At 34.9% G+C, this 27,427-nt stretch overlaps 1 protein-coding gene across 1 annotated transcript; it reads right to left on the bottom strand.

Annotated features, from left to right (window-relative positions):
• Positions 1–228: 228 nt before the first annotated feature.
• Positions 229–26,750, bottom strand: LOC149749163 (adhesion G protein-coupled receptor L3-like). Its single transcript, XM_089911993.1, has 4 exons — positions 25,385–26,750; positions 15,213–15,433; positions 2,688–2,754; positions 229–1,387 (listed from the first exon to the last, which is right to left on the bottom strand). The coding sequence occupies exons 1-4, from the start codon at positions 25,616–25,618 to the stop codon at positions 1,292–1,294; spliced, it is 618 nt and encodes a 205-aa protein (XP_089768119.1). The 5' UTR covers positions 25,619–26,750; the 3' UTR covers positions 229–1,291.
• Between the last annotated feature and the right edge of the window lie 677 nt (positions 26,751–27,427).

Raw genomic sequence — 27,427 nt, 5'->3', positions numbered from 1 at the left:
CATAGTAGATAACTTCTAGTTTGCTCCATTACATTATTTTTTCTAATTCCTTAGCTACCTTTTCAACTAATGTAGACAGATGACCCCTTAAACAAAATTAAATACTTAATGTCAACACACTTCTGTCACTACAGTCTTTAATGTATTACTTTAGTCTATAAACATTCATTGAGGGCCTACTATGGGCAAGGAACTATGTCAGGCACTGAATGTAGGAGGATGAAAAATGGGTGACATAGCTGCTATCTGAGGTAGTTCAAGGAGAATGTCAGTAGCACATGAAAGTCACAGGAGACCTCATGAAACTTCTGAAAGTGCATTCATTTAAATAAAAACATTTAACCAAGTCAACACATAGCACAGGCAAATCATATACAAATGCTACTTAATATAGAATATATATTAATGACTAAAGTACATATTCACATTACTCTTTCTCAAGTGTCACAGCCTCTAAGGGAATAAGACAAAATTTTTGGTTACACTAAAGAACTATTTTTTTTCCCCAGAAAATGTAAATTGTCTTCTTTTTGCATATATATAAAAGAAGTACTACTAGTGAGGAAAGGATTGTGGATATTTTCATATCTCTGCATGGTTCAGGTTTTGAGGATAAAAAAGGAGAATTTGGGTTAAAGGATAAACCTTAGGAATTAAAAGATGATGGAATAGATAGTGACAGTCTTATGGAGAGATTTACTTCCCAAGAGGTAAATGTTAACATTTCAAAGGGGGTACAACCTGGAGCCATATATATGTATACAATAGGATTTTACATTAGGGAGCTGAGGTCTCCTTTTCTCTCTCAGGAGGAGAGGAGGGCAGCTGTACAACAGCTCCTCTGCAAACACCCAGGTTAATAATTTCAGGGTTCCTCTCTTCTGGTGTAAAAATCCCCCTTTTGGTACTTGCAGGTGCCACCATCTCACTCTCTTCACACTGCTCTGAAGGGAAAGATGGCGTGTTGAGTACTGGTGTGGTTATAGCTCTAACAAAATAGTCTGCCCAGACACAGCAACTTTGTTTCCTGGACAAAATAAATAAATGCATCTAATAAAAACATCATACTGTAAATAAGAATTTAGGGGGAAAAGTTTCTTTGAAGACAGAACTTCACTATACTTATTTTCAGGCAGATCAAGTCACCTCAATAGTCAATAAATGATCTTATTCAGCAAAGACAACACACTGATCTTTATAATTTTGCCATAAGATTTCAATACAATGAAAAGTAGGGATAGTTTAGTGTATCAAAGTAAGGTAGACTAAAGAAAAGAAAAAGAAAAATCACTTACTTGATATTATCAAGACAGCCCGATTCAGGTTTCAGAATGGCAGTGTGATGAAACATTTTATATAAAGCAATCCCAAGGAAGATTACATTAAGCTGGAATGTAAAAGGTACTGTTATATTGCATAACTGAAGTAGAAAAAAAGTAAGTGTATTCTCTATGACAGATGAGTTGTTCTGGGAAATTAGCTCTCCTACACTTATAAAGGAATTGGATCATAGATGACTGCCTAGTATTTTAGTAAAAGCAAGAGGCCAGTTTGGGAACTCGGGATACCAATGAGTTACAAAGCACTGCTATGCCAAATACACACACATACAAAATCAGCAGCAGTTGGAATGATGATATGGGAACTGCAAGACAAAGCCAAGTCAAGTATATATATATATTTTTTTCAAGTATATATTTTTTAAAAAGACAGTAATTATTCCAGGTATGTTACTATATCTACCCTTTAAACATGGCCCTTGATTTACTGTTCAAGTGCTACATTACAAAACATAAATACAAAAATCGTAATATTTTTGAATAGCTAGGTCAAAAGGATTATAAAATGCTGGTTAAATTTTGATGCTACAACAAATTAGGATTAAAGTAGAGGGAACCCCCACTGACATTGTTATATCACTGGACCAAGAGAGAACATATGATATGAAACAAAACAAAATAAAAGCTCCAGTGTACATTTCAAATATCACACATATGTAAACTGTATAGAAAACCACATGTTGAATTGCCCTTGTCACCTGCTTCGTTTATATATTCCAGAACTTGGGGCTATTTTGTATTTTAAAATGGTAAGTATATAAATAATATACTACAATAGTATCTCAATTAGGATAAATAATGCATATTTGAAATCAAGATATTATGCATTTAAAAATAAAAAAAAGAAAATATGATTCCAGAATGTTTACCTAACTTACTTATCATTCTCAAGTGAAATCCTCTTAAACTTTAAAGCTTTTGAGATTTATATAAAAACAAAACTGGAAGGAACAGGAAGGTTATTTTGCCACATTTCCAATTTCTGTTTCCATTCATAATTCAAATTATCCAAATGAAAAACAAAGAAAATGTACTATTTGTCAAACAAAGTCATCACTGTTTAAAACCTATAAAACCAAATGGATTATGCTAGATCAGGCCCCTGAGGAGCCACAGTACTGCATAAGCTCTTGCAAATGCATGTTTTCTTCTCCCAGGAGTTTTGATTAAGTATTTTACAATATAAAAGTAGACTATAATGAGTGTCTAATTGCTTGAGTTATATAGGGTCAAAAAAGTACATGCTTTCCCAAAATTACTCTATGTAAATTAAAGATAGACAGCACAAAGATAGTGAAAGTTTTATTTCTTGACCTGGGAAACACATAGTTAATTAGGAGTTCTTACCATAATAATCAAGGTCGCTGGTCCTATAAAACTCCAAATGAAGTAGGTGTCAAGTCGGAGCCAACATCTGCAATGAAACACAAGGAAGAGAAGGCATTCAAGGACTGGATATGGGACATACATCAAGAGTGAGCGAGTGACAGAGAAGAATGTGAGCTGCAAAGCATTCCACTGGGAGACAGGAAATATTACATTGCTTGTTCATTTAAATGCTGAATTATGTGCCCAATTTCTGACAGCACTATTGATGGAGTAAGATAATCACCCCTAGAGGAAGCAGGAAAAAAATGGCACTGGGCCTATTTGCTAGGGCCTTTTGTGTCTGTCATAGAAACCTTAAAAAAAAGAAAACGAAAGAAAGAAAAAGCCATACACATAGCCATTAAATCAAGTAGCTTTAAGCTATCTTTTTCTCTCCAATTATGGTGCTACATAACCTGTCTATCAACTGTCAGGTAAAGTGACATTTTCCTGTCAAGAAGATCTGAGGAAATTCAGGACAAAGAAGAAATAAATTTGGTATCAGAAAACTGAAGTTTAATTAGGTTGGGCAGCCAACCTTTGAGAGTTCTTAAGTCTTAAAAAGTGCATTGTTACTGCTAGTGCTTCTGGGGTTGCAAATTATCCTTAGCATCCCACAAAGTTGATTCATGATCCCAAAGTAAATTATTAATCACTTAATTTCAGTTACATTTAATACTCCCTCAATTCTTAAAGCCTCTGGGAAATTACATTTTCATTCTTCAGGATGACAGGGAGACAAAATGCAAGTGACTAGTTATGAGAAAGATTAATGTAAATTTTGAACAAATTACATTTGATGTTAAAAATCATATCTTGAATTATTTGCCATTTGGCTATATTTGAGGCATAATTAAAAAAGAAAATATCTCCAGTGGAAAACAGTCGAGTGCTTTGCTAAGTGGTCTAAAAGAGCAAATCCAAAGTATGTAAATATTTCTGATTATTATGTAACTGTTACTTAAACCTTAGCAATAATGGAATACCAGAAAAGCTATGTAGAAAGAACTTTATATATGTCAATACAGGAATAAATAAATAAAATGTTCCCTATTCATATGATGAAATGTTATAAAATAGTCAAGAGGGAGGAAGTAGATCTTTATTATGTCAATAGAATAGACCAGAGTAACAAAGTTTAGTGAAAAAGTAAAGTGAAGTATCTATACATCTTGGAACTATAATACACATATTTTTGACAGATACATATATGAATGCAATTTTTTTAATGAAATGGGAAAAATCATCAAACTCAGATTAGTGATTGCCTCTCATATGTGAGTACAGAGGACCAGAAGCAGATGAAAGAGGCTTTAGCCATGTGCTTTATTTTAGTAATTACTGAAAGCTATGTGCCAAAATACTAATAGTTTTAACATTTGAGTGATAGAGGCAGTGATGTTTATTATGTTTTTTTTTTTTACTTTTATGTAACTTGAATTTTTTTGGAAAAGGTTAGAAGCTAGATTTTTAAGTAAAGAAATAACCAAATGCACTGAAAAAAAGTGATTTCAAAACAAGAAAATCTGGCCTTATTCTATTAAGTTAAATATATGTAAACTAATTTCAACTGGAGTATAATATTTGCAGTCCAAAAAGAAACTGACTACAAGTTCATATTTTTTACATAGACATATAATTTCTCTTTATTCAAAATAAACATAATAATCCAATTTGAAAAAATGTTATTAGGGAAGCAATCAATACTTAAACTATTAGCCATTAGTTTGTTTGAGTAATTGCTTATCTTTTTGTTGTGCTGTTGTTCAAAAAATTTGGTCATGGAAAATAAGAGTGTGGTATTGCCAATAAGGAGAAACAAACCAGAGAACACAAAGGTTGAAATATGAACATTGTCTTCATTCTGACCAGAGGCTAGTTTGTTACCGCCCTGATAACAAAGGAGTGTGTGTGTGTTGCGGGGAGACCAGAGAAGGGGAAATATTTGTGGGTCTCTCTGGGTCCTCAACAAAGACCACATTTTCCCTCAAGATAAGGACAATAAAGGACAAATCATGGACATATTCCCTAATTAAAACATACAAAAGCATACACATACACACAAACACATACACCAGAGTCCAAGAATGTTGCTGAAATTGTAACAGCATGATATACTAATAATACATTTAAGAATGACTGTTAATAGTACAGCCCCTGTTCTTCTGTAGGTCAGATGAGTTTTAGAGAGCTAATGTGAGAACCAAAACACATTTTCAGCAAGCTGTTTTCAAAGGAAAATGTATTTCAAGAATTTATGAAAACTGTTATTCTACAGGTTAATGGCTTCTTAGACAAACAATTTTAACTACAATATTACAGAATGTCTTGGATAAAGTAGAGAATTTAAAAAATTTACATAATTTCACCAAATGTGTTGTTAAAATAAAATAATGTCATTAAATTTTAGCCTTACAAAACTTTTATACTTTTCGAAAAAGGTCTTTGTTTTGCAAATGCTTTATTTGGAAATAAATGTGCTTTTGGCATAGTGATCTCTAAATGTAGAAGTGAAATTACTTTAGAAGTTATTTTTTCTGTAAGAAAATTCTTCAATATCTATTTGGTACAACAGATTTCAATTCTCTGAGGAACTGAACAGTGAAAGAGGCGATATGAAACACTTAACATGTATTAAATAAATCCTCTCTCCTTGATGGCTGCCTGGGCTTGACTACCTTCTGGACCACAGTGTGGCAAGAATCCCTTTTCTAATTCAATTGCCATATGGCCATACCTGCTGTTTTTGGCCGCATGCTGGCTTTCTCAAAACTTTCTGTATTTCCTCTTTCCCATTAACTACCTTAAAAGTTTGTGTGATTTGTGCCCTGAGTTTCCTGTGCCAGTGTTGAAAGAATTCACCCTGGCTTTAAGGTGAGGGAGAGTACAGATCAGAAACCATGGGGAATTGTTTCCAGCATCCCCCGTGGATACCAAAATCCATGGATGCTCAAGTGCCTTACAGCTGGCCCTCCATATCCATTCACGCTGAATGCATGGATCCGGAGGGCCGACTGTATTATGTGTGTGTTTTTACATGCCTGGGCACATACATCCTACCTCATAGTATTCTCTAAGTCTAGGCCATTCAATGTCACTTAGATACAATGCAAAACCACTGATTAAGGGGAAACAAATGCTATAAAGAAACAGCTTATTGTACTAAACATAATAAAGTCCAACTTGCAAATGGCCAGATAGACCTGCCATTGAAAAATACAATTTACCTGAAAATTGCCTTTATCCACTAAGCATCATTTAATTTGTGAAATCATTAATTTTAATAGGCTACTTTTGTTTAATTTTTAAGATATATCAATTCTTTTTTTAAATGAACTTCTGTCATATACATAAAATCTATAAATTATGTTTATATCAGTACTGTAATAAAAGAGATAACCCGCTGTTGAAAGAGCAAATGCATTCTGATGACACCACATGCTTATTTGAATCAAGACTGAAAAATCTTACAAGACCAGATACATTCTGGAATTCAAAGGAGAACTTGTCACATACCATAAACCTTTACTTTCTCTCCCATTTACCTATACAAAGATGTCACTGAAATTCTTTTTGTAGCAATTTTTTAAAAATTATAAAATCAGCATATATTGCCATATATTTGATAAAGTCTTACTACATTAATTCAGGTTTATTGGTTTAATGCTCTAAACAACTGATACTAATCTGCATGGATAAATTATTATGCTCTTCCAGAATTATTTTCTCCCAAAATATAAGAAACATCACTGCAAATTAAATAATAATAAAGGTGTTGAAATCTGGATCAGTCTCCTGTAAAAATGTTAATTACCAATTAAGCAAGTACTACCTTTAGGTTTACTCAGAAAACAGAAAAATAAAACAATGAAATAAATTAATTTCTCAAAACAGGACAACAGAAAACCATACTTCTAAAGCTAATTCTCTTCTCCTACTAAAATACTCCTCACCATTTTTCTATCATCAGTCATTTTAAAAAGGCATGGCTCTGTATTCTAAAAAGTGGTAAGACCAATTGCCCAACATATATAAATGTCACCTAAAACATATGTTTTATAATGTTTTTAGGTACCAGTAACACCACCAGAGTGTAGTTCCTTATTCAAAGTTAGCTTAACATTGTTCCATTAAGATGCCTTGGGATATTGTATTTTTTTGCCTGTTTAGTTCACTCTTATCAAAGCGGACATCTGACCATTAACCAATTCTTTGAAGTAATGTAAATTAACAATGATATTTGCTTCATTTTCTACAGGACCTAAATCACAGACTAAACTATCCTTGTTGAGTATTAAATGTAACCAGTAAACAATCTTTGTGACTGATAGACCATGAAATGTATAGGGTTTAATTATATCAGGTTGTTTATGAGAGTTTGTAAACTATACATTCTTCCTTTCTCTGTAGCATATGCAGATCTTTCTATATTTGTACTACAAATATCTGGCAAGATTGAGAGAAAAAAGAAGGAACAAAGAGAATTGGGGCAAGAAAGAAGGAAGAGAAGAGGAAAAGGGACAGATACACACTTCAAGCATAATAACTCTACTCTAGTTCTAAGCTTACTGCATAATACATCTGTTAAGGGTTTTAAAATGACATTTGTATCACAGCACACTCATGCATCTAATATTGAAATACTTTGTGAGCAAGTGCATGAACTGGAAAAAAGATTGGCAGAGTAATGCAGGAATGGAGTGTGATCACTGGTACTCAAGACTGGCATTTGTGGTTCAGCTACAATTTTGAATTTTAGAACACAAAACTAGATCTCATACATCAAATATAGGTTAGGTTGTCTTCATGCAGCCAATATGTTATTTTTTTTTTTTTTGGCCGTGCCACATGGCTTGCGGGATATTAGTTCATTGACCACGGATTGGACCTGGGCCCTCAGCAGCATGGAGTCCTAACCACTGGACCACCAGGGAATTCCCCCCAGTATGATTTTAAAAAAATAAGTGTTTCATTATTTCTTCAGCAAAATACATCCTATAAGTTTATGGTGGACTACAAAGGTAAGAAAAGTGCTGTGTTATAATTTATTAATATTAAATGTTGGAATAATTCCCATGGTCCCATGTTGCTTGAAATAATAGGATGCAGTAGCATAAGAATTGTAATCACTACTCTTATAAATGGATGCTTTTAATATAATTTATTTTATAATTAAAACAATATTGCTAATCATAAAGTTTGTATTCCTTCATTTTCATCAGCTAAATAATAGTACCAGTAATAATAATAGTTATAATTTAATAAATGCTTATACATGCCAAACATTTTACATGCATGTATACTTAAATATATATACATATATATGCACACACATACATATACATATGTATTTACTCATACACACACAGTTTAAGATATTGCAGTAGTTTTACAAGGTACTTATATAATAACCACCATGTTACAGATTAGAAAGTCAAACTGACTTGCCCACAGCCACATGGCTAATAATTAGTTGAGCCTGAATTTTGTTCTAGTCTACCTGACTCCAAAGTCTCTGAACCTAATATGTGTTTCTCAAAAAGAATGAACATACAAGTTATAAAATAAATAAAAGCTATAGTTTTGTTGACAATGATAAATTCTCAATGAGTAGATGAGAAATTTATATGCTGTACATAAAGCACAGATTGTTGAAATATGTCCCAAGTAAAAATATTAGATCTTTCCAAATATAAGGTGATCTCTTGATAAGTTAGTAAAAATTTTAGTATTTTTAAACAGCTTTATTGCAGTATAATTTATATACTCTGAATCATCCATTTAAAGTATATAATTCAATGCTTTTAGTATATTTAAAAGTTGGGAAATGATCACTGTAATCTAATTTTAGAATATTTTCATGACACCAGAATGAAAACTTGTACCTATCTACAGCCACCTTCCATTGTCTCTACCAAATTCACTCCCTTGGTATGGTAATGGCTTCCCTACCCTCTCCCCAGTCCTAGTAACCACTATACTTTTTGTCTCTAAGAATTTGTCTATTCTAGACATTTAGTACAAATGGGATCATACTTGTGTAGTCTTTTGTGACTGGATTATTTCATTTAACATAATGTTTTTAAATTGTGTTCATTTTGTAGCATGTATCAATACTTCATTTTTATTTCCAAGTAATATTCTATCATACGGATATAGCACATTTTGTTTATCTTCTCTTCAACTGATGGATATGGGGGTTTCCACTTTTTTGGCTAATATGAATATTGTTGCTATGAATATTCATGTGAAAGTTTTTGAATGAGCCTATGTTTTCATTTTTTCTTGGGTAAATCCCTAGGAGTGGAATTGCTAGGTCATTTGATATCTAATGTTAGCATTTTGAAGATCTGTCAAACTCTTTTCCAAAGTAGTTAGCTGCGCCATTTTACATTGTCACCAGAAATATATGAGGATTCTGATTTTTCCACATCCTCACCAATATGTGTCATTAGCTGTCTTTTTGATTGTAACGTTCTAGAGGGTGAAATTATGATAAAAGGTAATCTCTAGATGTGGAAGTTATTATATATACTTCTTTGGTTCCAGTAAGAACTTAAGTTCCATATTTGACTTCAATTATATTTTCTAAATAACAGGACAGCAGTCCTGATGTTCTCTTATATAGGCTCTGGAATGGATAACTACTTAACCAAAAAAATTATGCTCAACCCCAAATTCTTATATACGGTGATAATCTTATGCCAGTCATAGGGTTCCTGGGTGATGAAATGATGATACAATGAGCCCTCAGTCTCTGATATACATACACATAAAATATGCTCTTGGCTTTAACAACAGAACATATAACATACAGAGCATTCCCCATACACATATTGAATGACTATCTTGATATATGTCAATGATAAATACTTCTTAATTATCTGTACTATTTCTCACTGGCCAACCTAAAGTCAAACGTGCCTGGTGATAAATATTTAGTAAGGTAAATGCTTCATGTCAACACAATGTTACAAGTAGGAATATTTTACATATAATAACATGCTTAGAGAAATATTTCAGATGAATATATAATGTTCTATGAGTAGGATGAGGTGCTTAGGCATTGCAAAATCTATTGAATAAAACTATGCATATAACTTTCAGATACTATCAAGTTTAATGTTCCTTGGCTCGACTCCTTCTTGGATAATAATATAACCTAGTATTTTAAAAATCAATAATCACTCTTCTACCCAAATGATTATGCTGGCTAGAGAATGAAGTGGCAATAAAGAAATTGGGGGACTTTTAACTAGCAGAGGAGAGACTACTCTTTTAGGAGCTGTTGTTAAGCTAGTGAGCTACGAAGACAAATCTAAGACTTAACAGATGATTTATAATAACTTTCAGATCATAAAATTGATTTCAATTATTTTTAAAAGCTCAGTTATGCTTTTAGAACTCAAGGATGTTCTTTCTGGTCCATTATAAATGTTCATGACCTGATCAACATCTTTCAGAAAACTTTTACCAATTTTTGAGCCCACATTTTAATTTCTGGGCTATTCTCTGAGCTTTACTCCTTCCCAGCACCCTCCCTTCTCCTCTTCTTGGAAACTACTTCCAGTCCTTTTCCAATCTACCCATGACTTTAACCACTGCTTTTTCTGTCATAAAGTTAGATTTCAAGGAAAGTGCTATAAACTATAAATGCAATTTTTTCCCTTTGAATAAAAATTAACTGTTCAAACAGTTTGCATTTTTGGAGGTAATACTGCAGTAATTAAAGTTTACATGAACTAATTAGTTTCAGGTCATAAAATCAAAGTACTTAGCACAGAATTTCCGTATCAATTGTGTTTGAATTATTAAGTCAATGCCAGCCTTTATTTTTTGACAGTATCATATTGGACAGCTTCACCAAAGTCAAATGCTCTCCCTTTGAGCTATAACCCCATGGAAGGCTTCACTGAATGTTCATATGAATAACACTATAAGAGACTAATGGTAGATAGAAAAACAGAGAGAAAATGGAAAACACCCCATAGTCAGTGCAATTTAGACCTGTGGGCCACTAGCTGAATTTCTTTTTTTTTAATGACTGTATTGGACCTTTAATCTGATTTTTTAAGTGTCTGATAATTGTGACTAAATGTAATTCTAAGTAAATTATCTCGAGAATAATGTCAATACAGATAAAAAGATTTCATTAAATAACATCAGAAAATAATGAGATTCTCTTATAAATATTGCAAATTGATGGCAAACTAAGCAACTTCTCAAAATCAAATTATGTATGCTTTATGTGTGAGTATGTGTTTTCTACATAATAATCAATTCAACAGCCCTAATAACATTTCATAGAAAAACACATCATAATCCTTCAGCCAAATGGAATATGATAGTTACCTCTATCTGTATCAAAATAACATTTATTTAACCTACAAAAACAATTCTGTCTCTAATTTTATCTCCTACCATTGATACGATTCTCTACTTTTTAGAAATGTAAGTTATTATTATTATTAAAGGTTTCAGAAATAAAACCTCATTGTTATTATAATAAAATACATTAAGAGGAGAGAAAAGAAAGAGAAATTTGTTATTTGGATTAGTGTAATATGTATTCAATGGTTTTAGTCTCAATGTAATCCAAGTGGTTGAGACTAAGAAGTAAAAATTTAGTAATAACAAAATTCCAAAAATAAGTAAAATAGACTTCCGAGAAATAAAAATTTACTGTATTAAGCTTAATAAGAATTTACAGAAAATGAGTGATAATATGTCTCTGAATTCTGGCTAATTCCAGTTTATTTATGACTGTAGACTTTACGTATTTGTACTTAAAAAAATCAATGTAGCACATAAGAAGGTAACACTGGCAAAAACAAGCAAACAAACCAAAAAGCCCCCAAATGTGATGAGCAGGAAGTAGGAAATGCCACTTGAAATAAAAGAAATAAACAATAGTAACAGAAACCAGAAAACAAAAACAGATTTAATAATAAGGAACAAAATACATAATTCTATATGCAGAAATCCTTCCAGTGTATAAAAATTCATCGCTTATATTTTTATTTGAGACAATATCTTGATTAAACTCCTGACAGAAACATGATCTCTTCATTTCAGCTTATCAAGTAAATACAAATGACTGAATAATGTTTCTTTTTCAACACCTGCTTCCTCAATGGGCAAAACAGCACTGTATAGATGTTGAGTTGGATGAATTCCCAAAGGAAGAAGTTAAATCTTTTTTCCATGTATTTTGAAGTTTTGTCTCTCTGGACAGTTTATTGAAAATGCACAAATGAGACACTAAATGCTCTATGTCCACCTGTGAAAGAATTTTAGTGTAATTTTCCCTATCCTTTTCTATCCCTCTTTCATTTACCATTTATTTTATCTGTATCTGTTTTGCTTCTCTTTGTGTTGGGAAAAATCATAATGGTGAAACTGAACTATTATTAAGGCTTGTTTTAAATCAATGCCTGGGAAAAAAATTAGCCTCTATTCTCACAAAGTGATAATGTCAGTAAATGAGATCTTCCAGTTATGGTGCAGGAAATTAAAGCAATGATGGCCAAAACTTTAAAAAAATCACAAGAGACTACATAGTATTGATTCTAAGAAAAGATAGATTCCTGCTATCCAGAAAATGACCTCTCTTTCAAAATAAATGACTAAAACATAAAGCAAACAAGTTGTCAGTTCAGTAATAGGAAAATGTGCAAATATCTAAAGAGAAAAAACAACAGGAAACAAAAATAAAGCAAGTCAAGAACTGCAAGAGAGCAAAATTGAACTATATAAGGACAATATTTATAGTATAGGTCACAAATAACAATATCAGTCAATTTAATACATTAGAGAGAAAATGCATTAATTAAAATGTAAAATCCTATGATCTAAGGGCAGTAACTGCTAATGGGCTTCTTTTAGAGGGGATAAAAATATTCTAAAATTAGATAGTGGTGATGGATGCCTAAATTGAATGTACTAAAAACAACTGAATTGTATTCTTTAAAAGAGTGAATTTTATGGTATGCAAATTATATCAATAAAGGTGTTTTTTATTAAATTCTATGATCTAATCCCCCTCCCCTAAAATGTCTTTAGGAGCAAATACAGGCAATATTTTTACCTAATCCTAATCTGGTCCATGATTGCCACTGGGATACACAAAATGACCTCAGATTCCACCACAATTCACAAATGTTAGATTAAAAAATAATTACTATTAGTTACATTTAGACAAATTGTTTTATGTAGCTTGTCACTGTACTCAAGAAAAAAATTCAACAGAAGCGAGATGGTCTTTTTTTTTTTTTTTTTTTTTTTTTTTTTTTTTTTTTGCGGTACGCGGACCTCTCACTGTTGTGGCCTCTCCCGTTGCGGAGCACAGGCTCCGGACGCGCAGGCTCAGTGGCCATGGCTCACAGGCCCAGCCGTTCCGCGACATGTGGGGTCTTCCTGGACCAGAGCACGAACCCGTGTCCCCTGCATCAGCAGGCGGACTCTCAACCACTGCGCCACCAGGAAAGCCCGAGATGGTCTTCTTTTAATCGTATTGTTGGTGCTTCTACACCAACGTATGTTCTATTTTAACTATGCTCCCTATAACTCTGGAGTCCTCTTTTGGTTCCCTCCTTCTGAATCTTCTCTTCTGGAAAACGAGCTGCTTTATTGCCAGCATATTCAGGCTGCTGACTGCTGGTGAAAAGTCATGAAATTTGGCTTACTAACTTCTGTACAATTGATGTTGTCTAACCTCATCTGAGCCTACACTACTGCTTGGAAATCGTTTTATTAATGTCTAATTGGCTCCTTAACACATTTTCCATAGTGCTCATTTCAGAGCTTTTCAAATCTGTCCTCTCAGTGTGACCTCACCTATTCACTCAAAAATCAGCATCTCCTATTTGATGGAAAAATTCCTCCGCTTCCAAATTTATCTTTTCTGTTATTTCCTTCATACCTCAGAAGACAGGGGTCATCTGACTGTTTCAAAAACATCCTAGTTTTAGTGGAAATAAGCCTGACTTATTTCATCACATGTCTGCCACTATCTACCTCCATCACCATGGACAAGGCAATTAATTTATCTGGTTCTTGATTTTTTTTCATCTATAAAAATAATGCCTTGGGGCTTCCCTGGTGGTGCAGTGGTTGAGAGTCCGCCTGCCGATGCAGGGGACACGGGTTCGTGCCCCGGTCCGGGAAGATCCCACATGCCGTGGAGCTGCTGGGCCCGTGAGCCATGGCCGCTGAGCCTGCGCGTCCGGAGCCTGTGCTCCGCAACGGGAGGGGCCACAACAGTCAGAGGCACACGTACCGAAAAAAAAAAAAATAATAATAATAATAATACCTTGGACTAGGTGAATTCTAAGGCCACTTTCAGTACTAAATCAACATTTTTCTCATCTTATGTCTAATCTTATGTCTTTCTATCCCTCTAGGACCTTTTCTTTTCATTCAGCCTATATATATATTTAATACAAATGAGGCATAAGATACTTTCTCTCTACTAATCTCCTCTTACCAACTTGATTCTTCCCACCCTAGATATTTTGGGACTTCATTTTTAAAAATCATTCTTCATTACTGTTACCATGAATTAATATTTTCACTATTTCTCAATCAAACTTTTTCAGGCTGTAGATAACACTTGAAGACTCTACTTCATTGCCACTGACTTATCTCTTCACACTTTCCAATTTGGCTTCTGCTTCCAGCACTTTGCCAAAATAGTTGTTGCAAAGGATAAATGGACAGAGAATACCACCTTGAAATTTTCTTCTCACTTTCCCCATGGTTCTCTTTTAAGGCTCTGGTCATCTCTTTTCTTTCTTTATTTTTATTCTCCCTCCTCAATCTATGTTCTAAATATGAGTATTCATCAGAGATCTATTTTGGTCTTCTTTCTAAGCTTTTTCTGTTGAAACTCATTCATTCTCAGGATCCTAACTATTATATTGATGTGGATTACTGAAATATTTTTCACTGAATTTCTTTCCATAAGTATGCTGATCATCTCTATGGGTATGTTTCACCAATTTGAAGGTATGTTGAAAATAAAGTTCATCACTGTACCCCAATAGCCACCTAGGGGAAAAAAGGAAAACACAAGCTGCCCCTGCTCATATGCTCTATCTATCTTTCTGTTAATGATATAAGTTACTTTCTAGTGATTAGAATTGACATGTCAGGAAGAAGAGAAGCCATTAAAGTCAGGGACTACACTGTCCTCTGAATACACATCTTTAATACAGCTAGCTCTTCATTTGACAAATGTCTCAATGCTCTGAAAGATATTAAAAGTATCATTCTTTTATAATTACTCAAGGTTGTGATGTAGATGTTCAATCTCAGGAATATCTTTTCTCTCTTTACATCATAACAAAAGTACAACCCATGAATTGAATTATCTCCATTTGCTTCTACAGTTCTGTTGTTTATTGCTGTGAAGTGATATAAAGCCTTAGCTTCTGAGAAAATGCAAAGTTTCAATTTCAACTAGATTTTAAAAGAGGAAAGAAAGGAAAGAAAACGTAAACTCACACTTTATCTGTTCCATAACTCCTATAGTCTACTGCAGCTGACACAGCCACAATGAGTGCAGGCATCCCATAGCCGACCAGGTAAAAGTATTTCCTTCGTGAATGTTCACTCTCAAAAACCTCCACCAGCATGATATAGAGCTGCACTCCCTCCAGGAACATCCACGTGAAGGCAGCCAAGAAGAAGAAATGTAAGAGAGCAGCAAAAACGGCACAGGCAATCTAGGGAAAGGAACAAATGAGTCAGTCAGATAACTACCAAATGAAATACCAACTGCCATAAAATTAAAATAAATATTTATCAAGACTGCAATAATAAGATAGGTCTGCAAAAAAATAATTGAGATAAGATTCTTAAAATTCAGACATTAAAACCTAATTAAATATAACTTATCTGTGAAAACTCTATTTAACATTTTATTAATAATGGCTATGGATGGCAGCAGAGCATTATAATAAGAAAAAAGTATAACATATAGGGAAAAGTTCTAATAAGATCCTATTGATAATTATTACTGAGATTAGTCTAAAGGTTTTAAAATAGATCTCATGAATTTTTTTCTTGGTCATAATCCTGTGTTTATTAACATAGTAAGTTCAATGTAAGTGAAAGAGAAACACTAAAATCAAGGAGAATAAAAGCTCTTAAAATAAAAAAATATAATAATTAAAGTGTTTTATAATGAGATTATTAATTCATTATTATTTATTGTTTATTTCTTCCTTGCCTTGTTTCAGAAAGGATTTAAGATGACATTGGGAAGTTTGTACTGCATAGGTGTAAATGTAGATCTGGTTAAAATAAAGTGTTCCAGAAGTGCTTTCATTCTCTCATTTTTTGTTATTTTACTAAATGTTGGGCTATACAAGCTTGGTCACAAAAGGCAGCTAGCCCTTACTTTGGCATATTTTCTAAGGTACTATAAGTTTCAGCTGACCATATATTAATTATCTTATGTCAGTTCCTGAAATTCTCACTCCTTTGGAGGGGAGGCCTTCATTTTTTATAAGAAGTCTTAACTAAAATCTACAGTTCCTACTAGAAAAGGCAACAAATTTATAGAAATTAACTCATTAGTATGGATTCAATGATGAGTATGATCCTTGAGAAATGAGACAAAGGGCAGGTCTATTTCCTTGGATTAGAGAGATGATGATGAAGGGGAGATGAGGCAGTCAAGTGTCAAAGGGGCTAGAAAGAGAAAGTAGAGCCTGACTGCCACATAACAGGCAGGAAGAGAACACATATACAGCAATAAGAGTAAAGACAAGTTGGGCTGAGCTGCACTCAACCCAAATTTTTGATATCAATCATTGTCCTTTATGCTACATGTCAGAAGTTTTGTGCAGTATGCAACACTTGGAGAAGTTTATCATACCATATGTAACATCAAGAAGCAAAAATAAGAATAAGGTTTCTAAATGAAAAGAAATCACAGAGCATTTGAATTGCAGGTTAAAAAGAGAATGAAATGATTTCTTCTTGGGAAATAACATCGTTTTCCATTTCTTGCTTTGTAGAGTTAGAACTTCAACTATTAATTTTTGTTATCAGAAGGCTTTACGTTTTTGGAGAAAGAATGTGCACTTTGATTGCTTATTCATCTGTATGCATTTATGGGAAAAACTGTCACATTTGTATATGATAACCAGTTAAAAGTATAATCACCATAATTGTACCCTTCACAGCCATTAATCATGAATGTGTAATCACAAACATGAATCCAACTGCATTTTCATTGTAACATACTGTATACATATGGACACATACCAGAGAACAGCATTAAATGAATGAATTATTATGCCTACAAGTCTTCTAAAAAATGAAAATTTTCATTTGCAGTTTTACTCATGAGAACCAACTTGCGTTATGTGCATAAATCTTAAGTTAGTAGAAAGGGCCTCACAAAAATTACAAATGTGCATAAAGTCTGTTTACTATATTAGATATTGTCTGTTGATCATATTTTCTGTTTGGGTTTATCAAGAACAGTTGGCTAGTGCTATTCATTTTTTCCTATTTCTTTCCTTCCCTCCTTCCTTTCCTCCCTCACTCCCTCCCTCCTTCTCTCCCCATCTCTCTCCCTCCTTCCCTTCCTTTCTTGATATGGCTAAATGTGGTTAGTAGTAAAGTATAAAGTACAAAGTTAGCACTTAAAGATGTAAACAGAATTTAAGAAAATATAAAGTGTAAAACAAAATTTGGGAAGAGTATATAAATTATAAAAATGACATTGAGTTTGAACTATTTTCCAAAATAGGTCAATTAGAAAAACTCATGTTAGGAGACTTTCAAGATGGCGGAGGAGTAAGACGTGGAGATCACCTTCCTCCCCACAAATACAGCAGAAATAGATCTACATGTGGAACAACTCCTACAGAATACCTACTGAATGCTGGCAGAAGAACTCAGACTTCCCACAAGGCAAGAAACTTCCCACATACCTGGGTAGGGTAAAAGAAAAAAGAAAAAACAGAGACAAAAAAATAGGGATAGGACCTGCACCTCTGGGAGGGAGCAGTGAAGGAGGAAAAGTTTCCACACACTAGGAAGCCCCTTCGCGGGCGGAGACTGTGGGTGGTGGAGGGGGGAAGCTTCGGAGCCGCGGAGGAGAGCACAGCAACAGGGGTGCGGAGGGCAAAGCGGAGAGATTCCTGCACAGAGGATTGCTGCCGACCAGCACTCACCAGCCTGAGAGGCTTGTCTGCTCACCCGCTGCGGTGGGTGGGGGCTGGGAGCTGAGCCTCGGGCTTCGCAGGTCAGATCCCAGGGAGAGGACTGGGGTTGGCTGCATGAACAGGGCCTGAAGGGGGCAAGTGCACCACACCTAGGCTGGAGGGAGTCCGGGAAAAAGTTTGGAACTGCCTAAGAGGCAAGAGACCATTGTTTCAGGGTGCTCAAGGAGAGGGGATTCAGAGCACCACTTAAACGAGCTCCAGAGACTGTCGTGAGCTGCAGCTACCAGCAGGGATCCCAGAGATGGGCATGCAACACAAAGGCTGCTCCTGCAGCCATCAAGAAGCCTATGTGCAAGAACAGGTCACTATCCACACCTCCCCTCCCGGAAGCCACTGCCAGAGTCCCGTGAAACAGGGAAAACTTCCCCAGGAGAACACATGGCACGCCTCAGGCTGTTGCAACATCACTCCAGGCTCTGTCACCTCAGGCTCACCCCACATTCCGTACCTCTGCTCTGCCCAGCCTGAGTGAGCCAGAGCCCCCTAATCAGCTGCTCCTTTAACCCCGTCCTGTGGGTGCTAAGAACAGACGCCCTCAGGCAACTTATATGCAGAGGCGGGGCCAAATCCAAAGCTGAACCCCAGGAGCTGTGCGAACAAAGAAGAGAAAAGGAAATCTCTCCCAGCAGCCTCCGGAGAAGCAGATTAAATCTTCACAATCAACTTGATGTACCCTGCATCTGTGGAATACGTGAATAGACAACGAATCATCACAAAACTGAGGCAGTGGACTTTGGGAGCAACTGTAGACTTGGGGTTTGCTTTCTGCATCTAATTTGTTTCTGGTTTTATGTTTATCTTAGTTTAGTATTTAGAGTTTATTATTATTGGTAGATTTGTTTATTGATTTGGTTGCTTTCTTCCTTTTTTTAATATATAGATTTTTTTTTCCTTTTTCTCTTTTTGTGAGTGTGTATGTGTATGCTTCTTTGTGTGATATTGTCTGTACAGCTTTGCTTTTACCATTTGTCCTAGGGTTCCATCTGTCCGTTTTTTTGTTTATTGTTTGTTTTTCTTTTTCTTTTTTTTAAGTATAGTTTTTAGTGCTTGTTATCACTGGTGGATTTGTTTTTTGGTTTGGTTGCTCTCTTCCTTCTTTCTTTCTTTTTTTTATTACCTTTTAATTTTTTTATTTTTAATAATTATTTTTATTTTAATAACGTTATTTTATTTTATTTTATTTATTTATTTCCCTCCCTTTTCTTTTGAGTCGTGTGGCTGACAGGGTCTTGGTGCTCTGGCCGGGTGTCAGACCTGTGCCTCTGAGGTGGAAGAGCTGACTTCAGCACATTGGTCCACCAGAGACTTCCCGGCTCCATGTAATATCAAAAGGCAAAAATCTCCCAGAGATCTCTATCTCAATGCTAAGACCCAGATCCACTCAACAGCCAGCAAGCTACAGTGCTGGACACTCTATGCCAAACAACTAGCAACACAACCCCACACATTAGCAGAGAGGCTGCCGAAAATCATAATAAGGTCACAGACACCCCAAAACACACCACCAGATGAGGTTCTGCCCATCAGAAAGACAAGATCCAGCCTCATCCACTAGGACACAGGCACTAGTCCCCTCCAACAGGAAGTCTACACAACCCACTGAACTAACCCAGCCCACTGGGGGCAGACACCAAAAATAACAGGAACTACGAACCTGCAGTCTGCAAAAAGGAGACCCCAAACACATTAATTAAGCAAAATGAGAAGACAGAGAAATATGCAGCAGATAAAGAGGCAAGGTAAAAACTCACCAGACCAAACAAATGAAGAGGAAATAGGCAGTCTACTTGAAAAAGAATTCAGAGTAATGCTAGTAAAAATGATCCTAAATCTTGGAAAAAGAATGGAGAAAATACAAGAAACATTTAAGCAGGACCTAAAAGAACTAAAGGGCAAACAGACAATGATCAACAACACAATAAATGAAATTAAAAATTCTCTAGAAGGAATCAATAGCATTATAACTGAGGCAGAAGAACTGATAAGCACCCTGGAAGATAAAATAGTGGAAATAACTACTGCAGACCAGAATAAAGAGAAAAGAATGAACAGAATTAAGGACAGTCGTAGACAACTCTGGGACAACATTAAATGCACCAACATTCAAATTTTAGGGGTCCCAGAAGAAGAAGAGAAAAAGAAAGGGACTGAGAAAATATTTGAAGAGATTATAGTTGAAAACTTCCTTAATATGGGAAATGAAATAGTCAGTCAATGCCAGGAAGTGCAGAGAGTCCCATACATGATAAACCCAAAGAGAAACAAGCCAAGACCCATATTAATCAAACTATCAAAAATTAAATACAAAGAAAAAATATTAAAAGCAGCAAGGGAAAAACAACAAATAACATACAAGGGAATTCCCATAAGGTTAACAGCTGAAACTCTGCAATCCAGAAGGGAGTGGCAGGATATATTTAAAGTGATAAAAGGGAAAAACCTACAACCAAGATTACTCTACCCATCTGATCTCATTCAGAGTCAATGGAGAAATTAAAACCTTTACAGACAAGCAAAAGCTAAGAGAATTCAGCACCACTAAACCACCAACAAATGCTAAAGGAAAGGACCTACAATAATAAACACAAAATAATTAAGAAAATGGTAATAGGACATACATATCAATAATTAACTTAAATGTAAATGGATTAAATGCTCCAACCAAAAAACATAGACTGGCTGAATGGATACAAAAGCAAGACCAATATATATGCTGTCTACAAGACACCCACTTTAGACCTAGGGACACTTAGCGACTGAAAGTGAGGGATGGAAAAAGATATTCCATGCAAATGGAAATCAAAAGAAAGCTGGAATAGCAATTCTCATATCAGAAAAAATAGACTTTAAAACAAAGACTATTACAAGAGACAAAGAAGGATACTACATAATGATCAAAGGATCAATCCAAGAAGAAGATATAACAATTATAAATATTTTTGCACCCAACATAGGAGCACCTCAATAAATAAGGCAAATGCTAACAGCCATAAAAGGGGAAATCAACAGTAACACAATCATAGTACGGGACTTTAACACCCCACTTTTACCTATGGACAGATCATCCAAAATGAAAATAAATAAGGAAACACAAGCTCTAAATGATATATTAAACAAGATGGACTTAATTGATATTTATAGGACATTTCACACAAAAACAACAGAATACACTTTCTTCTCAAATGCTCATGGGACATTCTCCAGGATAGATCATATCTTGGATCACAAAAAAGCTTTGGTAAATTTAAGAAAATTGAAATCGTATCAAGTATCTTTTCTGACCACAAAGCTATGAGACTATATATCAATTACAGGAAAAAAATCTATAAAAAATACAAACACATGGAGGCTAAACAATACACTACTTAATAACCAAGAGATCACTGAAGAAATCAAAGAGGAAAGCAAAAAATACCTAGAAACAATGACAATGAAAACACAATGACCCAGAACCTATGGGATGCAGCAAAAGCAGTTCTAAGAAGGAAGTTTATAGCAATACAATCCTACCTCAATAACCAGGAAACATCTCAAATAAACAAACTAAACTTACACGTAAAGCAATTAGAGAAAGAACAAAAAGACCCCAACGTTAGCAGTAGGAAAGAAATCATAAAATCAGATCAGAAATAAGTGAATAAGAAATGAAGGGAACAGTAGCAAAGATCAATAAAACTAAAAGCTGGTTCTTTGAGAAGATAAACAAAATTGATAAACCATTAACCAGACTCATCAAGAAAAAAGGGAGAAGACTCAAATCAATAGAATTAGAAATGAAAAAGGAGAAGTAACAACTGACACTGCAGAAATACAAAAGATCATGAGAGATTACTACAAGAAACTATATGCCAATAAAATGGACAACCTGGAAGAAATGGACAAATTCTGAGAAAAGCACAACCTTCTGAGACTGAACCAGGAAGAGATAGATAGTATAAACAGACCAATCACAAGCACTGAAATTGAGACTGTGATTAAAAATCTTCCAACAAACAAAAGCCCAGGACCAGATGGCTTCACAGGCAAATTCTATCAAACATTTAGAGAAGAGCTAACACCTATCATTCTCAAACTCTTCCAAAATATAGCAGAGGGAGGAACACTCTCAAACACATTCTATGAGGCCACCGTCACCCTGATACCAAAACCAAACAAAGATGTCACAAACAAAGAAAACTACAGGCCAATATCACTGATGAACGTGGATGCAAAAATCCTCAACAAAATACTAGCAAACAGAATCCAGCAGTATATTAAAGTGTTCTACACCATGATCAAGTGGGGTTTATACCAGGAACACAAGGAGTCTTCAATATTAGCAAATCAATCAGTGTGATAAACCATATTAACAAATTGAAGGGAAAAACCATATGATCATCTCAATAGATGGAGAAAAAGCTTATGACAAAATTGAAAGCCCATTTATGATAAAAACTCTCCAGAAAGTAGGCATAGAGGGAACCTACCACAACATAATTAAGGCCATATATGACAAACCCACAGCAAACATTGTTTTCAATGGTGAAAAATTGAAACCATTTCCACTAAGATCAGGAACAAGACAAGGTTGTCCACTCTCACCACTATTATTCAACATAGTTTTGGAAGTTTTAGCCGCAGCTATCAGAGAAGAAAAAGAAATAAAAGGAATCCAAATCAGAAAAGAAGAAGTAAAGCTGTCACTGTTTGCAGATGACAAAATCCTATTCATAGAGAATCCTAAAGATGCTACCAGAAAACTACTAGAGCTAATCAATGAATTTGGTAAAGTAGCAGGTTACAAAATTAATGCACAGAAATCTCGTGCACTCCTATACACTAATAATGAAAAATCTGAATGAGAAATTAAGGAAACACTCTAATTTACCATTGCAATAAAAAGAATAAAATACCTAGGAATAAACCTACCTAAGGAGACAAAAGACCTCTATGCAGAAAACTATGAGACACTGATGAAAGAAATTGAAGATGATACAAAGAGATGGAGAGATATACCATGTTCTTGGATTGGAAGAATCAACATTGTGAAAATGACTCTACTACCCAAAGCAATCTACAGATTCAATGCAATCCCTATCAAAGTACTAATGGCACTTTTCACAGAACTAGAACAAAAATTTCACAACTTGTATGGAAACACAAAAGACCCCAAATAGCCAAAGCAATTTTGAGAAAGAAAAACAGCTGGAGGAATCAGGCTCCTGGACTTCAGACTATACTATGAAGCTACAGTAATCAAGACTGTACAGTATGGGCACAAAAATAGAAATATAGGCCAATAGAACAGGATAGAAATCCCAGAGATAAACCCATGCACATATGGTCAGCTTATTTTTGATAAAGGAGGCAAGAATATACAATGGAGAAAAGACAGCCTCTTCAATAAGTGGTGCTGGGAAAACTGGACTGCTACATGTAAAAGAATGAAATTAGAACATTCTGTAACACCATACACAAAAATAAACTCAAAATGGATTAAAAACCTGAACGTAAGGTCAGACGCTATAAAACTCTTAGAGGAAAACATAGGCAAATCACTCTATGACATAAATCACAGCAAGATCCTTTTTGACCAACCTCCTAGAGAAATGGAAATAAAAAACAAAAATAAACAAATGTGACCTAATGAAACTTAAAAGCTTTTGCACAGCAAAGGAAACCATAAGCAAGATGAAAAGACAACCTTTAGAATGGGAGAAAATATTTGCAAATGAAGCAACTGACAAAGGATTAATCTCCAAATATACAAGCAGCTCATGCATCTCAATATCAAAAAAACAAACAGGGCTTCCCTGGTGGCGCAGTGGTTGGGAGTCCGCCTGCTGATGCAGGGGACACGGGTTCGTGCCCCAGTCTGGAAAGATCCCACATGCCACAGAGCGGCTGGGCCCGTGAGCCATGGCCGCTGACCCTGCACGCCCGGAGCCTGTGCTCCGCAACGGGAGAGGCCACATCAGTGAGAGGCCTGCGTACCGCAAAAAAAAGGAAAAAAAACCCAAAAACTAACAACCCAATCCAAAAATGGGCAAAAGACCTAAATAGACGTATCTGCAAAGAAGATATACAGATTGCCAACAAACACATGAAAGGATGCTCACCATCACTGATCATTAGAGAAATGCAAATCAAAACTACAATTAGGTATCACCTCACAGCAGTCAGAATGGCCATCACCAAAACATCTAGAAATAATAAATGTTGGAGAGGGTGTGGAGGAAAGGGAACCCTCTTGCACTAATGGTGGGAATGTAAATTGATACAACCACTATGGAGAACAGTATGGAAGTTCCTTAAAAAAACTAAAAATAGAACTACCATGTGACCCAGCAATCCCCCTACTGGCATATACCCTGAGAAAACCATAATTCAAAAAGTGTCATGCTCATTGCAGCTGTATTTACAATAGACAGGACATGGAAACAACCTAAGTGTCCCTTGATAGATGAATGGATAAAGAAGATGTGGCACATATATAAAATGGAATATTACTCAGCCATAAAAAGAAATGAAATTGAGTTATTTGTAATGAGGTGGATGGACCTAGAGTCTGTCATACAGAGTGAAGTAAGTCAGAAAGAGAAAAACAAATACCATATGTTAACACATGTATATGGAATCTAAAAAAAAAAAAAAGCTTCTGAATAACCTAGGGGTAGGACAGGAATAAAGATGCAGATGTAGAGAATGGACTTGAGGACACAGGGAGGGGGAAGGGTAATCTGGGACGAAGTGAGAAAGTGGCATGGACTTACATATACTACCAAATGTAAAATAGATAGCTAGTGGGAAGCAGCCGCATATCACAAGGAGATCAGCTCAGTGCTTTGTGACCACCTAGAGGGGTGGGATAAGGAGGGTGGGAGGGAGATGCAGGAAGGAGGAGATATGGGGATATATGTATATGTATAGCTGATTTACTTTGTTATAAAGCAGAAACTAACACACCATTGTAAAGTAATTATACTCCAATAAAGATGTTAAAAAAAAGGTTAAAAAAAAAACTCAACTCATGTTAGACATGCAGTTTTCAATATAATTTCCAGTGTTTTTTTTTTAAAAATATATATTATAAACTTCAAAGAATAACAATTACATGTTAGAAAAGATACTCCTCCATTCCCCAAATGATTTAAGTTTTCTCAATATTCAGGTTTGTGATTAAAAAAATTAAAGAAAGATACTAATGAAGAAACACAGTTGTTTAGAAAGGCAAGTTTTTGAACAGAATTTCTGAAGAAATGTACATTCATACATCCATATATTCACTGCTTCTTTATGGCAATGGATATGAAAAAGGGAATACTGAATAAGATCTCAAAATTAGTAACTATCTTAGACAACTGGAAGAGAGGATACTTTCAAACAAGAATATTTTGTGTATTGGAAAGCTGGAAGTGGAGAAATTCTTTTCTAATACCAAAATTAATTGCTTACTGGTTGATCTGTTCGGTTGATCCCAATCAAGAAGAGCAGTTCTGCTACAAAAAGGCTGATGCAGAGGTTCTTATGGATGGTGTTACGGTCACTCTGGAGCCCACGGAAAAAGCAAAATGTGAAGATGCAAATCAGGAGACAAACAAGGGACAGCAAAATTCCAACCCATGTGATCACATCCAGAAGAAGGTCATGGACCGCATCACTGTGCTGGAAACACAATAGAAAAGGCATAAGTTGCAATTATTCATAACCAATTACAAAGTTTATAAGGGCCTGGTTCTATGATGATTTTAATAATGTACTAAATATCCTCCACACATGCAATGAATAAGATAACTTAATTATTTGGGTTTTCTAATCCACAGGTAAAGCATTTTATCTTTTCTGTGAGGTGTAAATCAGTTTGTCAATAGAGTCTGCATCTTTCTTAGCTATGTACATTTTCAGTTGTACATTTTCAACTATGTACGTTTTCAGTTGAAGCATATCAACTTAATTCTGGCCAAAGATTTCAAGGTGAAGCTTTTCATTTTTCTACCCCACATCACATTTTTAGGTTAATATTTTTACAACTCTTGCTAGGGAATACTCTATATAAAAATTAAGTTATACACTTAGGAAAGTGGTATCACAACTGAAATTTATTTGAATCTCTGAAGAATTTTTATTAAAAAAATACAATTCCTCTGTCCTATAAATCCTTTATCAGAATTTCGAAGGTTGAGTTCATAAAAGTATGTAATTTTATAAAGATCCCCAGTTAATTCTGACGGACAGCCACATATGTGTACCATTTATTTAGTGGAAAATCTAAAAGAATGAGGATAGTCACTGGATTTATATTCATATTGAATGGCTTAAGGAGATCAAGAAGTTTGATCACTGAAAGGTTTTGCATGAATAGAACCTGTTATACACAGATGGAAAATAAGTATTCAGAATTACTATACCCGATAGCAGCCCCAAAGAGATAGTAGAGCCATGAAAAAGAAATACGTTCATGAAAACATCCGCATTGAAACTACATTATGTGTCTCTGTTACAGTCCTGTGAGTTCCATACCTGCCATGTTCCTTGGTTTGTCCACTATCTCATTTCTGTCTTTGTTCTAAGATTCAAAACTCCATTTCCACTCTATGATAGCTTGCCTCCGTCGAAACCACTTTTGTGAAGCTTAGAATGTATGGTAGCCCAACACATCAGTGTGCCAACATGTTGGAGCAGAATCGAGAAACTGTCTATGACTGTCAATTGCTCTTTTCTTCCTAGGTTTCTTGAAAATTCTTAAAGACCTAACTTCCAACAGTAGGGGAATACATAAATAATGGTTGATATTTATGGAATGATATTCAAAAGAGGAGTAGAAAATCAGTGTTCTAGATTTATAGTCACAAACATAGATACTTCTCAAAAATCTAATATTACGTTTAAAAAAATGCAAGTGGCAAAAGTATCTATACAGTATGATATCATTTATGTAAAAATTTAAATGACACAAATCAATGACATTGATTTTTATGGATATATGCATAAGTAGTGAAAGCATAACATGTGCATGGGAAATTTTTTAGTTGAAAACAAAGATATGTGTTTCTAATTGACATCTTTTTCAACTGTATAGATCATACACATTGATTTTTGTTTTAGGATGGAAGTTACTACATTTAGTTGTCTCCCACATTGTTAGCTCACCTTAAACAATTCATAAATATCCAGGTTTTCTATTTTTATTTTTATTCAAACTTTGTACCTTTCTGTTTTATATAAACTTCATACAAAGATTATTCTGAATGTGGAAATTCTCCTTACAAGTGAGCCACCATGCTGTAACCTGAATCACAGCACTTCGCATATTGCTAGATACAACTTCACAGTTGTTATCTGATAAAGAACTCTGCTAGGACACTGCCAATGAAACAGTTTCAAACTATTCCTGCATAACTCTAGATGTATTTCTCGGAAGGAGCTCAAATCATGAAAGAAAACCACATGAAATTTTGCTTTAACTGCTTTGTTCTCCAGGGGACACTGCTAAAGTAG

This window comes from Delphinapterus leucas, chromosome 5 (assembly GCF_059928025.1).
Source record: "Delphinapterus leucas isolate spDelLeu-1000000601 "Yukka" chromosome 5, BTC_Dleu_Yukka2, whole genome shotgun sequence".
NCBI lineage: Eukaryota > Metazoa > Chordata > Mammalia > Artiodactyla > Monodontidae > Delphinapterus > Delphinapterus leucas.
The sequence above is the reverse complement of the archived record's forward strand: the minus strand, read 5'-3'. Positions and strand labels throughout refer to the sequence as shown.

What these genes read in the sequence shown, in the direction of transcription:
- LOC149749163 (XM_089911993.1), bottom strand. Translation starts at nt 25,618, where the DNA reads ATGCCTTTTCTATTGTGTTTCCAGCACAGTGATGCGGTCCATGACCTT. An exon ending in TCAACCGAACAGATCAACCA is followed by an intron (nt 15,434 to 25,384) that starts GTAAGCAATTAA and finishes TCCTTTCCCTAG; the next exon opens with ATTGCCTGTGCCGTTTTTGC. An exon ending in CAGCGACCTTGATTATTATG is followed by an intron (nt 1,388 to 2,687) that starts GTAAGAACTCCT and finishes TTTACATTCCAG; the next exon opens with CTTAATGTAATCTTCCTTGG.